The sequence below is a fragment of the Homalodisca vitripennis genome, chromosome 4 (assembly GCF_021130785.1).
Source record: "Homalodisca vitripennis isolate AUS2020 chromosome 4, UT_GWSS_2.1, whole genome shotgun sequence".
Lineage (NCBI taxonomy): Eukaryota > Metazoa > Arthropoda > Insecta > Hemiptera > Cicadellidae > Homalodisca > Homalodisca vitripennis.
Window position 1 is genome coordinate 33600102 of NC_060210.1, and position 18022 is coordinate 33618123.

At 31.3% G+C, this 18022-nt stretch overlaps 1 protein-coding gene across 2 annotated transcripts; it reads left to right on the forward strand.

Annotated features, from left to right (window-relative positions):
- Nucleotides 1-1077: 1077 nt before the first annotated feature.
- LOC124359141 (facilitated trehalose transporter Tret1-like) lies at nt 1078-17037 on the forward strand. Of its 2 annotated transcripts, XM_046811631.1 has the most exons (5): nt 1078-1226; nt 5042-5146; nt 8319-8568; nt 10915-11045; nt 14971-17037. In XM_046811631.1, exons 2-5 carry the CDS (start codon nt 5044-5046, stop codon nt 15942-15944), a joined length of 1458 nt encoding a protein of 485 aa, XP_046667587.1. In that variant the 5' UTR covers nt 1078-1226; nt 5042-5043; the 3' UTR covers nt 15945-17037. The 2 variants fall into 2 exon arrangements, with proteins under 2 accessions (XP_046667587.1, XP_046667588.1); XM_046811632.1 differs by lacking the exon at nt 1078-1226 and having other exon boundaries at nt 4923-5146.
- The last annotated feature ends 985 nt before the right edge of the window (nt 17038-18022 follow it).

Consider the following 18022-nt stretch of genomic DNA (forward strand, 5'->3'; position numbering starts at 1 on the left):
GCAAAGTGTGTGCCAAAACTGAAGACCAAAAACGTTTTTCATGTTTCTGAGGAACTTTTTCAAAAGGCAAATGACGACGAAAGCTTCTTGGATCATGTCATTACAGGAGACGAGACATGGGTTTTTGGTTACGATGTGGAAACAAAAGCCCAATCATCACAATGGACATCAAAAGGCTCTCCAAGACCCAAGAAAGCATGTCAAGTCAAATCAAATGTGAAGGTCATGCTTACGGTTTTCTTTGACTGTAAAGGTGTCGTCTACTATGAATTCCTTCCACAAGGTCAAACAATTAATCGTTTTCTTTGTCTTGAAACCCTCAGAAAATTGCGTAATGCTGTGAGAAGAAAGAGACCTGAGCTGTGGCAAAGTGGTAATTGGGTCCTTCACCATGACAATGCTCCTGTTCACTCTGCATTATTTATCCGTGACTTTTGTGTAAAAAACGCAATGACTGTCATTCCTCAGCCCCCCTACTCACCTGACCTGGCTCCAGCAGACTTTTTTTCTCTTCCCGAAGCTCAAGAGACCCCTGAAAGGACGAAGATTTCAAGCAGTTGACGAAATTAAAGAAAAAACGACGGAGCTGCTAAACACCTTTACAAAAGAACAGTTTTCTGGGGCCTTTGATCAGTGGAAACACCGGTGGGAAAAGTGTGTAGCTTCCCAAGGGGAGTACTTTGAAGGAGACAAATTCGAATAACCTGTATGTTGTATGAATAAATGTATAAAAATTCAGTCCTGGAACTTTTTGATCACACCTCGTACACATGGGTATTGTCAAAATATATACATAGAATTTAGATGAAAATTCACCCAAGCTTGAAATATATTTGTATCCATGATAAACCAGTTCGCATACACCGATTAACTAAAGTACACAATCACGTGATAATTTTTAACTAAAAATATAAAAAAGTAACTAAAAATATTTAAGCTAAATGTATAACGAGTGAAGAATACATGCTGACAAGTAATTGGTCATGTGATAGTTATTTTCAGACACGATAATATCTGCACTCATTTTATCAGTGGGTAAAAACTGAAGTATTAGGGGAGAGTAGTTTGCCCTAAGGTTGACTTTTTAAATGATATCTGCTTTTGATTGAACAAAAGACAGATGTCGGGTTATCTATGGTGATAATGGTGTTCAAGTTCAAAGAGTGCAGTGGATGGTGTCAGTTCACAAGAGAGCTGACAACATAACTGTCCCAGACCCACCAAAGGTATGTACATTCATTTTATATTTAACATATTTTTTAAAATTGAATAATTTTGGTAATCACCGCACAATTTTGAAGCCACAATAGGACAGACATTCTACTTATTAATATATAAGCAATTATTGATTATGGGACCTAATTCTTTAGCCAGTTATTCCTAAAAAATTGTGTTATTGAAGTCTATCACACTCCACGTGGGATGGAGTGATTTGAAGAGCATTTGAAGAGTTTAATAAATTAGTTTTATCTTTCTGAATCTGGAAAATAAGAAACAAGTAATATTTTATTGTGAATTGGCAATTACAATTCTACAGAGTTTACATTAATTTGTGCATAAATCTCTTAATTATGCTGAATTTTATTTCAGGTAAAAAGTCAAGTATAAAATTATTGTAGCATTATCTTACTTTGTGTTTTATAAATGTAATATTAATAAGATGAACTAAAATTGATTACATACCTAAATTACTGACATGTTTATTAAGCAAACCAACCAATTCAATTTCAGGTTATAATTCTTTGTGATTATTTTCAAATAATTCCTTTTTTCAATAATTTTCCTTAGATAGTTAAAAAAGCATGTAATTTGTGTAAATGTAAAATATGATTTTTTTAACAATCACAGTATTTGAAAACATAACAGTGAAATAATTAACATGATAATGCTCAATTTAAATATATCAAGGTCATTCAAAAAAGTTAAACTATTGGTCGTTAGAGCACAAAATGAAAAATGTTGTATAACTTCTTGAGGGGTGAAAACTTTAGGTAATTTTGTAAGCAATCTGATAAACTTTCTTTTTTGGGAACATATTAAAGTGATTTTCTTTGTAAATTGAATAAAATATTGATATTTTTTTAATGTGAAGTAAAGAACTCATCCATTTGTTCAGGACATGGATGATTGTTCAGGAAGAAAGAATAAAGTTATTGTTGAAGACAAGTGTTTGAAAAATGCAAAATGTCCACAAACAAAATATATGCACAATCTATTAAAAAACCATTAAAGATGTATTCTAGAGCCTGGGAGTAGAGCAAATTTCATACTCTGAGAACTAAGCCATTAACATTAAGAAATTATAACAATTGCTCATATTTATGTATGAGAATTTATTAACATTTTGGATGAAGATTTACTCTTGTATCAATGGTAATCAAATCCAGTTAATGGGTTAAAGATATAAGCTGTTGGCCTTATACAATTCTATTTAAAAATAGCTTCAATATTAGGACTGGGTTTTCTAATTCCAGACTTAGAAAACGTAGATTCTAAATTACACTCATACTGGTTTTAAGTATTGTATTGTGTCTAGATTATATCTTAACTATCAATTGAATGTACAAGCATAACATATTTTTCTATTAACTAACAATCAACCAGTAAGAATTACTCTTAACTAGGTCATCCTTTATCTTTTCATAAAAATTGCATAATGTTGTTTAACCTAAATTTGAGATTATCATACTCGACAATCATACATCATCGTTAAACCATGCTGATCACACGTGAACAGAATTTAAATCCTCAATTTTTATGCCTATAGGTTAACAATATTGACCAATTGTATTTGATTGTAACCTTGTCACATTATCAGTGATTGATCTGCTTGTATCACGCAGTAAGAAAATCTTCCGGCGATGTTCAGTGGAGCCGTTCTCACAGGCACTTCTAACCATCTTGAAACACTAGAGTAGTCAAGTGTCGTATGAAAAGTGCACTGCAATTTTGTAGTCACAAACCGAGTGCATGATTTAAAAAAATTATAAATATTAAATTAAAGCTTTTTTTCCATCTTTTTTTAAAGCATATAACCTTACCTTTCTGAAGCAGTTTTAGGTATAAATTAGAGCAAATATATTACTAATAAAGGTATACTATAAACTTTATTAATTATATATGATAATTAGAGTGTGGCTGCTGAGTAGCAGCTGAGTACTCTTCTGTACATGACCTCGTTCTTAACGAATCTAAGACAAAGCAGATAGCTCTGGGAATAAATAGAGAGAAAATTTCAGAGCTCCCCAGTATTACAGCAACCAACGAAGTAAATCACTTAGGGATCGTGATAGATGAAAAGCTGTCCTGGGAGGGGCAGGTAAACAAGCTCTGTAAAAAACTTAGCTCAGCTATCTACGTTATAAAGAGGATCAAGACAATAAGCACTCAAGCAGCCAGCAAAACCTCATATCATGCACTGTTTGAGTCGCACCTGCGGTATGGCATTGTGTTATGGGGAGGCTCAACAGCAAGAAATATGCAGCGCGTACTGATCCTGCAAAAGAAAGCTGTAAGAGCAATATCTGGCCTGGGCACAAGATACAGCTGTAGACAATCTTTTAAAGACCTAGGGATCCTCACTGCACCCTCATTCTACATCCTGGAGACAATAATGTATGCCTCTACACAAGACCTGCCTAGTCACCAAGACAGACATGCCTATCATACCAGAAATGCTGCAAACTATGCATTACCTCCACACAAGACAGCACGCTACAAGAAGAAGCCAACCTATGCTGGAGCAAAATTCTTTAACCGCCTACCAGAAGCACTCAAGAGTATCAGCCGTAACCTGCTCAAGAAGAAGCTAACTGCCTGGCTGCTAGGGAGATCGTTCTACAGCCTTGAAGAATTCTTGACCTGGAGAGAACGTGAACATTGACCACTTAGTATCCACTGCTTAGTGTCCTCTGACAAATTATTCAAATGCTTCATATCCTATACTGTTTGACACCAATTCAGATCTTGAAGATCTTGTATTAAGCCTACTCAATAAACTCAATAAAGTGGTTAATCATTGTGTTTGTTATGTAAGGTTTAGATGGCCATGCTTCTCTTTATTTAGAATCCATGTATCATTCAAGTACTAATTTCATATTTTCTGTTCAGGAATACAATTTTTCTAAGTGCCCTATTTTAAGTAGAGCTATGCAGTGAAAGAAAAAAGTTCCTAAAATTTACTGTATGTTTATATTTTATCCAACAGTACTTTTCTTCAGATTTCGTTGAGCAAACTGCAACAAAGCCAAGCGTAGAGGGTTTGTAAACAAAATTGGCGTGTGACCCAATGACTCACATGGTGATGGGAATAATGATGTTAATCTATCTACTTCCTACTGTTGTATACTGAAAAAGATATTTTCAAAACTCATTTCCAAACAAAGCATTGCAAGAGTAAAGTTGTTTCATCACAGCAGACCACCTAGTTCAGATTATTTGCATATCATGATGCAATCAATAGTGGTCTATTCCCAGATTATTAATGTAAACATATTCTTAACCCATGATGTACTTTAGGTGCATTGTTAAATGATGTTATAATTTTTTAAAGATTATTAAACTATTTGGCATTATTACAGGTTTGTATTGTTCTATTAAGAAATAATAATAAAGTATATAAAAATAAGATCTAGGTTTGAAACACAATAAGTTGTGTTTAAAAATGCACATTATTGTACTCACATATGTTTTAAAATGCATATGTGAGTACAATAAAACCAAAAGGTAGCTGGAGAATTATATGGGTATAAAGTGAATTGGTTCATCTATTGTAGTGTAATTATCCACTTGTTTCACCACAACCTGGTTGTGTGGTGAGATATATTGAAAAACACACTCATAACAAACTAGACAATCATGACCACTTCAGTCTTGATAAAGATTCATTATCAGGAGGGATAAATACAAGTGACATATCTGGAGAACTGAGCAGTGATAGCTAGGATTGTGTGAGATAACAGCAGTGATTGATTTTGTGTATAACTGTGTGTGAGAGACAAGGTGTGTAGTTTGTGTAAATTTTGTGTTGTGTATTGTACAGCCATGGCCGAGTCAGAGGGTCAGACTATGCAGCCTATGCTTAACAATGGTCCCAGGCCTGCACAGGAGGGCATGAAGGGTCCCCAGTATTTCTTCACCATTGCAGGTATATATACTTTTATATCCTTATGAATATTTACTGTTCAAATTTTATACCAAAAAATAAACAAAATTCCTTTTACACATACACACACGCACACACATGCACGCACGCACGCGCGTGCGCGCACACACACACACACACACACACACATGCATATGACAAAACTGTATGAACATTTTATTCTAACTACTGTAATATCTTAAGTAATCAAAATCATTTTACTGTCATTTTGTTTAAAGAATTTACAAAGTTTGTCACGAATGATGTATAAAATGCAGTACATTTTACATCAGGTGATTTAAACATTGTACATGTCAGTATAAAGTATACATTGACATTTATAACATTTACCTCTGAATTTAGAAATTCATTTACGAAGTAAAAGGTTTGAGTGGTGGCAATTTGTAAATATTTATTTTTAACATGTGAAAATCCAATATTCTCTATTTTTTTTAAATAAGTATTTTTAATTCTTACATTATTTAGCTGTAGGCAGAACTAAGCCATTAGTGTGTCTTCTAATGATAATTATTAAAATCATAAATGATAATTATAATTTATTAATGTTTCAAAATTCTCTCATATGTAAACAAATGATAGAACATAAAAATGCATGGAAAAATTATTACATGTTGTCAACTTTCAAAAAAGTTGAAATCATAAATAATACTGAAACTGTAGATATAAAAAGTATTTTACATAAAGACAAAGTTGTTCATTCTTGGCTTAACTTGAATAGTAAATAAAGTGAACACTACAAAATTGGTTAAAAACATCTTTGTTTGAATAATAGCCTATTATGGGGTACTCTTACTCTGTTCTTTATTTATAGTAATTGGAAAATTGTAGTAAAAATCTTCACAACAACCTTTAACAACACCCTTTGTAATGAGACTAAACTAGAAAATCTAGTTAAAATAACAATAGCAAATCCATGAATAACACAAGCAACAATCCAAAATCTTCCTAATATAATTTATTTAATTATGAATATTATTTTACAAACAAAACCATTAAATTTTAATTGGAGTTTAAGCAATGAAGGAAAATATCAGGTATCAAAGTAATTTTAATCAAACAACAAAAATTAACTTTGACCTTACATAGTCATAAGTGATCCTTCATTTGTGGCATGGACTTTGATCTCTAAATAACTACATTGTCACTTATCTTAAAGAGTGAGAATATTACCTAATTTTTTGTATAGAAAAGGAATAGTGTGCATGGTGCCCTCGATTAGGTACAGTCTAAAATACATGTTTTGTCCCATTTATTATTTTGTCAACGTCTTATCATTTTTTGAGTAGAATACAAAAATAAAATCATAATTTTCATATCAAGCAAGGGATTTTTTAATATCTAATAATATTGCTATAACTTTTATTCAATCAATAGTTTGTATTTGAAAAACATTACATCCAAAATTTATTCACTTGGTTAAATGAAGAAACAATGAGGGGGGGGGGGGCAGTAACCAGTTTACCTGTCAACTCACATACAAGGTCACATAGCGTACTCAGTGCTCTGTTATCTTCTAAACTGATCACTTTATTCTTGTGAGGGTGATCTTACGTGGTATTGTGTGCATATTTACAATGGCACGTAAATGCTTAAACATCCTGATATGTTTTGTGGTATATAAGTGTGTGGTGAGTTGACAGTTACAAAGAAGAAATGTTACTTCTTTAATAGAACAATGTAATGAACTTTTTTGGCTTTAAAGTGGGAAACTAGAATAAAAAGTTGGCACCACATATTTTTGTGTTACATGCTCTAGGCTGTTTGACTGGACGGGCTAAAGGGTTCCCACCTTATGCCATTTTTGTTTACTGTCAGGAGAAATTAGGAAAAGCATTTACATGTTCTGACACAAAGTAAGAAGAAATTGAAGATATATAAGATCCTAGTTTCGAGCTATTAACTGTAAAATTAAATTAAATATTGAATAAAAAAAAAACAATATATTCAATTGGCGAGGTTAGGACTACTAAGTCCTCTCTTACGACTAACCATAAATTTATAAGTGATACTTTTAGTGTAAAACAGAGCCACAGTAGAGTCTACATTACTGTTTTACATTAAAAAATAATAATCTATATTTATATGAAATAATAAAAGGAAAAAAGGTTCTTTAAAAAAATTAAAAATAAATAAATCAAATACACATTGGAAGGAAATTAACAGACATTTAGCCATCAGCATTCATACAAAGCCATCATTCCATACCCTATGCCAACTAATTGCCTTATAACTGTGCCTTGTTTATGAACTTGAGGGGATCTTAATAACCTGGTTCGTGATTTAAACTTATTAGGAAAAAGTAGAACTTTTGGGATCATGCCTTAAGGGTTGGAACTTACTTGATAAGAGTACCAAACGACTCGTATGTTGCTTTAGGAATAGGCTAGAGGATTTTGATGATTTGCTTTCCAAACTAAATAATGCTAAGATAAAATAAGGCATTGTTATAGGTCAACAGACAAGGCAGCTGATTAATGATGATAATTTAGAGATAAAGTTTAAAGATTTAGTAAACAGTCTGGATCTGTTTGAAAAAGTTAGTTAAAAAAATGCTAGGAAACCATAAAGCCAACCAACTATTATGAAGAATGTGTGAACAACCTGCTGACAACATATAGTGACTTTAACTTCAACTTGCCTCTCATAAATCGTTTCTTTCATTCCCACTTGTGTTTTTCTCACAGAATGTAAGAGATATGAGTAACAAATAGGGAGAACATTTTCATCAGGATATTTTAGTTTTGGAAATGGATTTTAAGAATGCTGGCTAACTATTGCTGGATCCTTAAAAGCAAGAAGAGAATTGTTATTGAGAAGTTATTGAAGAGAATCCTCTGCAGCCACCTTTTAATGCACCAAATCTAGATAGAAATTGCTGTAAATTGGTACAAAATTGAATAAAACCATTTGAGTGTCACAAAAAACCTTATGCGATTGAAAAGCTATTGTCATTTTTTTGTTTAGTATAAAAGATACTAGTTCAGATAATAAAACCTTTGTGACTACATTTTCTGGCCTAGTGATAATAAAGTCGACAATCTGAACCAATCGCTTACTTTGAGAAGTCTTAATTGAAATCAACAAACTTAATTCTTAATCCTAGACATCATGAACTCTTTCAATGAGTTATATACTTTACCGTTACGTTTGGCAGCCACCATGAGTGCGTTCTGTGCGGGTACTGCGCTAGCTTGGACTGGTCCCGCTCTGGAGGTGATCGTAGCTGTGGGTAACGCCACGCGAGACCCAGACACCATCTCTATCACTGAGGAGCAAGGCTCATGGGTCGGTGCACTCATGCCAGTAGGAGCCCTGGTAGGGGCGCTGCCTGCTGGCTACTTCTGCAATCTCTTTGGCCGCAAACTTGTCTGCATCTCGCTGGCCATCCCCTTTATCATCAGCTGGTAATATTTTATTTCATTCAAATTTAGCTAGAAAAGAGAATCTGTGATTTGATATTTAGCTAGCTGGAATCTAGGTGGTTCTCTTGTAGTGTGTTTGTTTTAATACTTTTACATGGTCTAATGACTCACAATAAATAGACATTATGTTATTTGAATTGATTTGCAATACTTGTTTTTACTTGTTTACTTAACAAAGGAATCACTACAGAAAGACCAATATTTCAAGACACTGTGTGTATACGAGTGTACTGTTTAACTATAAAATCATTTATGTGTAAAGCTCACACATAAACAACTAAATAGATAAACAATTTTTATCCATCACATATAGGATAGAGTGTTATCATGTATGTTAACTCATCCAAGTATGTATGGGATGAGGTGATCCAATGGAGAATGCCACAACCAGATAGATTCTTGAGGCCAGAGAATTTTTGTTTTTTGTTTTTTTTAAGAGTTTAAGTCCATAAACATACAGTTTTTGAACTGTCTCCTCAGTGCTTAAGTAAATTTAAATGAACATTCACAATCAGTACCTAATCTTGTTTATTTGTTTGTATGTATATTAAAGCATTTTATGAAGTGTGAAACTTAAATGTGAATTACAGAATATCTAGTCATTTTTAATAATACTTTTGTGTTTATTGTAAAATTACGAATAAGATATTTTGTTAAATTTCTCCCATTTTTTATTTTACCCTAATTCTTTACTCTGTGCTGTTTACCAAAGACAAAATAAGAGATAGAATGAGTGTACCACATAAAAGGAACAATTAACAGTTAATAAAAGTGACCATTTACACTTAACCTAGGAGTTGTCCTATGTTTGGGTAACTAACTCTACAGAGTTTCACACTAAAGTAATAACAAAAACTAAATATGAAAGTATAACTAATTTTATACAAACAAGCATTCTGAATGTTGGACTTTAAGGTTCTTCAAAAACCAATCAGTAAACAAGTTACTTGTGAAAGAATATTTTGCTTTACTGATTAAACATATTATAGTCACATAAATTTTATTTCAGGTTGCATTTGGGGATTTATCATTACTTATAGATCATTTTACAAGTAAAGAAATGGTTATATCTAAGCGCATTAGAACAGGACACCATATTCATTGATAACAATTGTTCTTATTTGTAGCCTTGTACATTTTCTGTAACTCATGTTTCTAGAAGCTGGGAAAACCAACATTTACCAACTTTTTATCTTTTCTTTTATGCAATTGAGTATGATGGTTTGTATATTTGACCAGAGTAAAGGTCATGCACTTATCACAAAACATTTTTTGTTGATAACATTCTCCTAACAGACTATATTGTTATTTTTAGCAATTAGGAGCAACAGTACTCTAATTTGTATGTAATATTAATATTTCCCCCTTAATAAAAATTTAATTATAGCTTCCTTATCTATTTAAAATTCCATTTGTTGATTGAAGATGGCTTTCGGTGTGGAGTAAGGAACTATTCAAACCCTTTATACTAGTTATTTCACAATATCAACAATGGCATGATATTTAATAACATTGAATAAATGTAACAACAGATTTATTGATACAAGCATATCTTTAGGTTTCTAGGTGATGTGATCATTCAAAGTTCTATACAATAATTTGATTTCTTATTATTATTGTTCATTGTTTAACAACAAAACTCACAAAGATTGTAACTCTTCCAATAAATTAAAACTATTGAAATTTTACCAAAACTACAGACATTTGGATGTGTACAAGTTAATTTCCTATTAATTATTATTAGTATAAAGTAGATTACAATTAATAATTAGTAGTGTCAAAATTTATAAATTTTAAAGCTGTGACTTGCGGCAGCCGTGTATTTGTGTCTGTTTTTTTGAATATAGAGTGTTGTGCAATAGGGGGGTAATACTAGTACAATTCAGATGATATTCACTTAAAAGCTATTCAAATTTACAATATGAAAATTTTTAATTTTCAGAAAATAAAATAGGAAAATGTGCTAATTATCTCTCTTAATTCAGAAATTCCATTAGATGGATTATATATTGGTGTATATTGCAGTTTGATGTTGATAATACCCAAGACTGTAAAAGTACAGGGCAAGACATACAATTTATTTTATTACACTGTTACTATAACTATTACTTATTTAGAAATGTACATGTTTCGAAACTGATTTTCATTTCAAACACAGTTTGCTGTATGTGATTTGATTTTGTTCTCTATCAAATGTTATAAAATACTTGTAGAATATTTATTACAAGGAAGTTAGAATATATATATATATATATATATTTTTTTTTTTTCTAGTTTGTATATTGTATATATACTTTGATGTATTTATAACTTTGCATTTATTGTTAGGTGTCTCATAACAATGGCATCAAGTGCATGGGAGCTGTACATTGCCAGACTCATCGTAGGTGTAGCTACTGGAGCCTCCTCAGCTGTTGCTCCCATGTACGTTGGGGAAATTGCTGAGAGCTCAGTCAGAGGTGAGATTTTATGTATTAAGATCTTGGTAACTTTTGGATACTGTTTTCCTTCAAAGCAATGACAGGTAAAGATGCTGAAGGATATCATCACACTGTTACTTTCATTAAACTGCGGTATTGTCACAAAAAGAGGCTTAAAAATTCAACATATTGTTGCCATCTTTTAAAGGTATGAAGAAAAGCTACACCAGTAATGAAGCTACCATTTATGGGAATTTTGTGCTGAAATGAGGGATCTACAATCTCCTTCATTAAACTATCAGAATACTCAAAAAGTATAATCACTGTCGTTAACTATCATTGTAATTTTGTGCATTACTTCTTGTTTAGGAGATGTGGAAATAATTAAATACATTTCTAATCTAAAATATTGTACATTTTCAACCCTACAATAAGTTTTAAGGATGCCAAAAAACAAAATAAAGATATGATGAAGTTTATATCTCTAAGCATCCAAAATTTTGGGTAAAATCAGGTAACATTAATAAATTAGTCTAATAATTAATTATTGTTATTAATGAGTTGTTTCAAATATCTAAAAATCATTAACTCAATTACCACATTGATTTCTAATGAATAAGACAATGAATGAATTAATAATAAAGTTTCATTCTTTGTTTATATAACCATGCAGTGCCTCGCCATTACCATTACCATTGTTTTGATGTTATGTGCACTGTTCTGTTAGAGTTTGAAGATGAAGGTATTGTGCAGAAGAACAGTAGTTGAACACCTGCATTCTGAACACCTACAAGGTTATTCTGTATATGATAAAGAAGAGAGAATTATGAGTGATAACTTCTACATTATAAGATACTATTTCTCTTATCGATATATTGAACAATCAAAGGGGTACAAACTAGGATCACCACAATATTGCCATTTGGATGTATTTTCTGCCAATAATAATGATAGAACAAACGCAGTATCAGTAGATAGTTCAATGTCAAGTAGAGATAAATATAGCAGACTCCTAGCTGTTTAAAAATTAGTCTGATCTCCAACTGTCTACTGATATGAGTTTTGATTTATCACAAAATAATACACAGTTTTTAGTCTATTATTTTTACCAAACAGTTAAAATTATAATGATATGGTATTGTAACTGTATGAATAATTAAATGTTTGCTTGTATACCACTTATTTAACAGATATATTCATTCATTGAAGGATAAATGCTGTTATTTATGTATAATAAATTCATTTTGGTACAACATTACTGTTCTTTTAGAAATAGTTCACTTTTTTACAGATGAGTTTGCAAAATATAATTTTGAACAGACAATTTTAACGCAACTAAACAAACATTCTACTTATAATCTAAAAAAATAATCTATGAAAATAATCAGTAATTATAAATGGATTATATAATTATATTTGTTTATTTTAAATGTATCATTGAACATGAAAGATAATATATTATTATCTTATCTGCTTATTCCAGGAAAGTGACGTATGTGTAATTGAAACTGTATTTACTACCACTATCTCTTGAACTTTGAACATGCTCTGAGTAAATAAGTATAGATTGAAGTGTAGGAAAACTCAATGACTTAGAACATCAACCTGAGGGCTTAATGTACCTTTTCACAGGATAGAGTAAAGGCCATAAACTATATGAGATGATCTATTTCAGATCTATTAACAGTCTGAATAATGGTTCCTAGTCCATCTAGGTATATTTGTTCCATAAGTTTAGCTTCCATAAATCTGCTCTTATGCATTTGCACTACACAATCAAAAAAGTCTTCTTGAGAATATTTACTGAATGCCTGTGCAATGTGAGTTGCTGAATGTCTATAACATAAGCGATTACGATTGTATATCTTCATTATTCATGTTCAGTAACAAAAACAATAACCCAGCCTATGTCACTCCTTGTCAACTTTTAGGTTTTTGATTTACCTGTAACTGTTAACATTGTCAATCAATGTATATATTATCATTGTCAAATCTCAAAGACAGTAAATATAATAAAGATTACTTAGGAAAAGACAGAATGTGTTGTGATCACCAGAGCACAAATCATGTATAATAGAATTTCTGATATAAGAAGTAGCTGTGGTGGAAAGGAATAATTCAATGTGAGTTTAACTCCATTTCACTTTCTTCTTAATGCAGCGATGTCGAAATGATGTAAAGAGTACATTTTGAGGTAATACATTTGACAAATATGACTCCATATTCCAGAAGTTAAGTATGTGATAGTAGTGTCAGGTTTCAGACACTACACTAAGAGGAAGGTGAACTGGAGCTAAACTCAACATTCAAATTCCTGATATATTTATCACAAGGTCACACCTTCTATCACCTTAAAATTGAAGTTCAAGCAGTTTATGAAAACTGGCAATTTGAATAAGAGAAAACCACTTAATTGGGCAAACTAAAATTGTTAAAACGTTTAATGTTTATAACTTAGTTGTTTATATAATTATAAAAATCAAAAGATGGGGATAGTTTATACCTATACCTACAATTGAAAGCTTGCTTTACCTGTAGGTATAGGTATAAACTATCCCCATCTAAGTTGCCATGTATTTGAGATCCAGTATAAACATGAATTTAAACTCATTAACCACATTAGGCGTAATTTTCTTTTTCAGTTTAAATTCTCAATACATTTGATGCAGCCAGTATTTATTTGAAGAGTGTTATACTCACTTAAGTAGCAAAGTTTTACATGAATAGTGTTGAACATAGATGTTACTATTAAATTTGGTGGTCTAAGTAACTAAATAAAATTTCTGAGAATGTTTAAGATTTTTCCAAAGCAAACATGTGACTTGGTGGTTGTGTGCATAAGCAAATGATTAGAGTGTTCTTTCTTTTGTTGTGCCAACAGTCACTGGTAATGTTTATTTAAACATGTTAGAGCAGCAGGCTTTTTCAAAATTACAAATTATACTCTTGGCTCTTCTCATTAGTTTAAAGAAATCAATGGGTAGGTAAGAGGCAATGGTATCCTAGAAGTTTAAATTTAACACCATTAAATCTTTTCTGATTGTGTATTAGAAACATTATGTACTAAGAGAAAGTGTCCAAAACGATTCAGCATACCAGGTTTAAGTTAATTGTTATCTTGATGTTTGTAGGGCAATAAACAGTGCATATATAACATATAAATAGTGAACATATTAATACAAATTGCAATAAATTATCAATTTTGTTATGAAAATTACAAAAGATTATCAATAAAAAATGTAATTTACTTAGTTATAATATTTTTATTAAATTATAAATCTGTATACCGACAGAAAGGACTTGAAGGCTGTTATAATGACAGTTAAATGAGTTCTTTGTTTAAAGTTTGTTTTTGACGATGGAGGGATTGTGAAGGAAACATGGTTTTTCCAGACATTTACCATCATTCAGTTATACAAAAAAATCAGTAACACTACGTTTCGAGATCTGCAATTTCATATCTTTCCCAGGTGAATAACTAACCTTACATGTAACTACAATCTAGGTTAAAATAAACCAATTATTCAAAGTAGTTCATTGCGGTTGGTCGTTTAGTGCAGCCCTTTTGTGATCTGTATTATTTAATTCAGTTTTAATAATTATTGTTTTGTTTTTATTAAGCAAATATTTTAGAGATAGTGTGCATGAAATTAACACACAACATGATTGTTCTGATTTCTGACTTATGTGTGCCACAACACTCTGCTATGATTAGATTATTTTAACCTAAATTGTGGTTATGTGTTATGTTAGTTATCCATCTGAGGTAGAGATAAGGTTGCAGATCGCAAAACATAGTGTTACTGCATTTTTGTATCACTGTACAATGGCAAATTTTTGGGAAAATACTGTTTTTCTTCACAGTTATATGAGTGTATAATAGTTGGAATTGTTTTATTATTTTGGGATTTAAAATTGTTATCTCTTACAACAGTATAATAACTTACATTTGCATTTCTTTCAGGTTCTTTGGGCTCATTTTTCCAGTTGATGATAACAGTTGGAATCCTGTACGTTTACGTTCTTGGTGCATGTGTATCATACACTACTTTGGCCATCATGTGTGGCATTGTCCCCATTGGCTTCCTCCTGATGTTCTTCAGAGCCCCTGAAACTCCAGTCTATCTCCTGCAGAAGAATCGTCGAAGTGACGCTGAGGAATCTCTGAGGAGACTGAGAGGGCCGTACTATGATGTCAAGAATGAAGTGAATGAGCTCCAAAGAGAGCTCGAGAAGTCTTCAGATAACCAAGCTTCAATAAGCGATATATTCAAGAGGAAATCTGCTCTACGAGGCCTTCTGATTGCATTGGGCTTGATGACCTTCCAACAACTTTCAGGAGTAAATGCTGTTATTTTCTATGCTAATGCTATATTCAGGGATGCTGGAAGTACTTTGAGCCCCTCTGTTTCAGCTATAATTGTAGGAGTAGTCCAAGTAATCGTTACTTATGCTTCTTCCCTCCTTGTAGACAAAGCCGGACGTAGAATTCTTCTGCTGATCTCAGCTGTAGTGATGGCAATCTGTCAAGGATTGCTCGGCTTCTATTTCTACCTACAAGAGAGTGGAAGTGATGTCAGTAGTTTAACATTAATCCCACTCTCAAGTGTTGTCCTCTACATCATCATATTCTCCTTGGGTTTTGGTCCTATCCCCTGGATGATGACTGGGGAATTGTTTGCACCTGATGTGAAAGGTCCATCGACTGGAATAGCTGTTGGACTCAACTGGCTGTATACATTTATAGTTACAAAAACCTTTACTCCTTTCAAGAATCTGTTGGGCATGGGTGTTACATTTGGCATATTCAGTGTCATATGTGCAATAGGAGTGGTGTTTGTCCTGTTAATGGTTCCTGAGACTAAAGGAAAAAGTTTAGATGAAATTCAACAAATTTTAGGTGGTAAGAAACCAAAAAGAAACAATGTAGTTGCATGATTAATTAAAATTTTATAATGTTTGTGTCTTTGAATGAACTGTAAATTTTCATACTTTAGGATATGAACTTAACAGGGTAATTATTTAAAAGACAAAGACTGGCAATAGCTGTGATTTTATCTTTGTTTCACTGTCAATAACAGTGAATTGATTTTTAATATTAAGTATAGCTTAATAATTACGAATTTAGGTTAATATTTTTCTAAAAATATGTTGATTCTATTTTATATCGAATCTTGTCTATTTTTATACACCTTGGTTTAAGTTATTGTAATAAAACTCATAAGAAATCTCAACAAATTGATATTCTTTTATTAAAAAATATAATAAGAACAACAATAATTGGCTATTTTTTCTAAAATATTCTCACTTATGGACAGTAGGTAAAAGTGTGTCCTGTGTATATGTTGTCATTTTATGTACACATATAGTAAAATAATTGTATGATAATAACTTTAAGTGAGGTTCCTGATGAATAAGATTATGCAAGTTATGGTTTTATAATAGTTAATTAATATTTGAAATTGGTATAGAATGCTATTTTATTGTAAAAACTGTTGAACATTCTACTATATGAACATACATTATATAGTCCACCTAATAATGTAGTTTTGTATCATTAATATTACATTTGTCAAATAGTTGACATTAATTATTCTTATATAATTGACTATGGCCAGTGACTATGTGCAATATTTTGTAAATAATAATTTATATAGTGCTATAATTTGTATTTGCACATTAATTTGTACAAACATATTTTAAGTCTTAATGTTTGGAATGCTAATGTTTTATAGTTAAAATTGATTAGTTATATAAAATAAATATTTACTGTATATAGAAAATTTGTGTTACATTTCCTTGAACATAAAATGCTAGTAAATAAATAAAATAATTTTGAAGAATTTAAATACAATTTTTATGACAATCTAGAAGAAAATAACTAAACAGTCTTTGCTATACTCTAAATGAATTTAGTAGGCACCTAATGGGTGACAAAATTAACAGTGAACACTTTAACTTTCCAAATGTAATAAGTGTACTTTAAAAATTAAAACCGTGTTTTATAAAAAGGAATTTTTAATCAATAACAGATTATTTGGCTTTCTTCACCTAAATTGTTATTTTTTATTTTAATAGTCATAAAAATGTGGATATACTTATATACATAAATCATTGTCACTCTTCTGATAATGCATTAAGCAATGGCGTTTTTAAATTGTTTACTTATTTTGCTTGATTAGTTTTTAGCTTCATAAGACTATATAAACTAAACTGTTTTTAGTTGGTGCTGGCTATATAAGTTGTCAGTTATATACAACTTATATAGTTGATACAAGTGACATACAACATAGTCGATATTTATTACTTTGATATACTTTTGTTTGGGTTCATTATTACCAGAGACTATATTAACACGAGGTCTCTGATATTACAAATCATCAAACAGATGGTATGCTAAATACAGTATATACCGTAATTGTATAGTTTGACTAAGGTCAAAATTAAATTTTGACAACAACATAAAACAAGACAAATATTCCAACAATTTGTAACGTTATAAATTAAAATTGTTACGGATTGAAAAATGTTGAATAAAAATAATTTCAGTTATTAACAGATAGGGTTTAGAGGAAAGGAAAAAGACGGAAATAATAAATATAGTCTCTCAGGATTCATTGCAACATATAGTGATGTCATTCCAATCAATCCAGTATTCATTGCAACAGTTGAGTTGTCACAACAGTTTCAATTGGAATGACCGCCCCCTATTTGTTGCAACGGTTGTATTACCATGAAAGTTCAAGTGAAACCATTATTTTTTCGTTGTCGTGACAAGGCAACATCCAGTTGCAATGACTCACCTTAACCCCTCCACAAGAGCAAAAACTTAAACCTAATTTCTTTATAATGTTAGAATAATATTATACAAGTGCCTCATGATTACTTTAATGTTGTACCTAATTGTACTTTTAATACTTGTATGGCATTGGTTAAACTTTTGTTCACAAATCTGTATATGTTTTGTAAACGTAATAACTTACTTTTAAGATGGGATGTTAATAAAATAACATGTA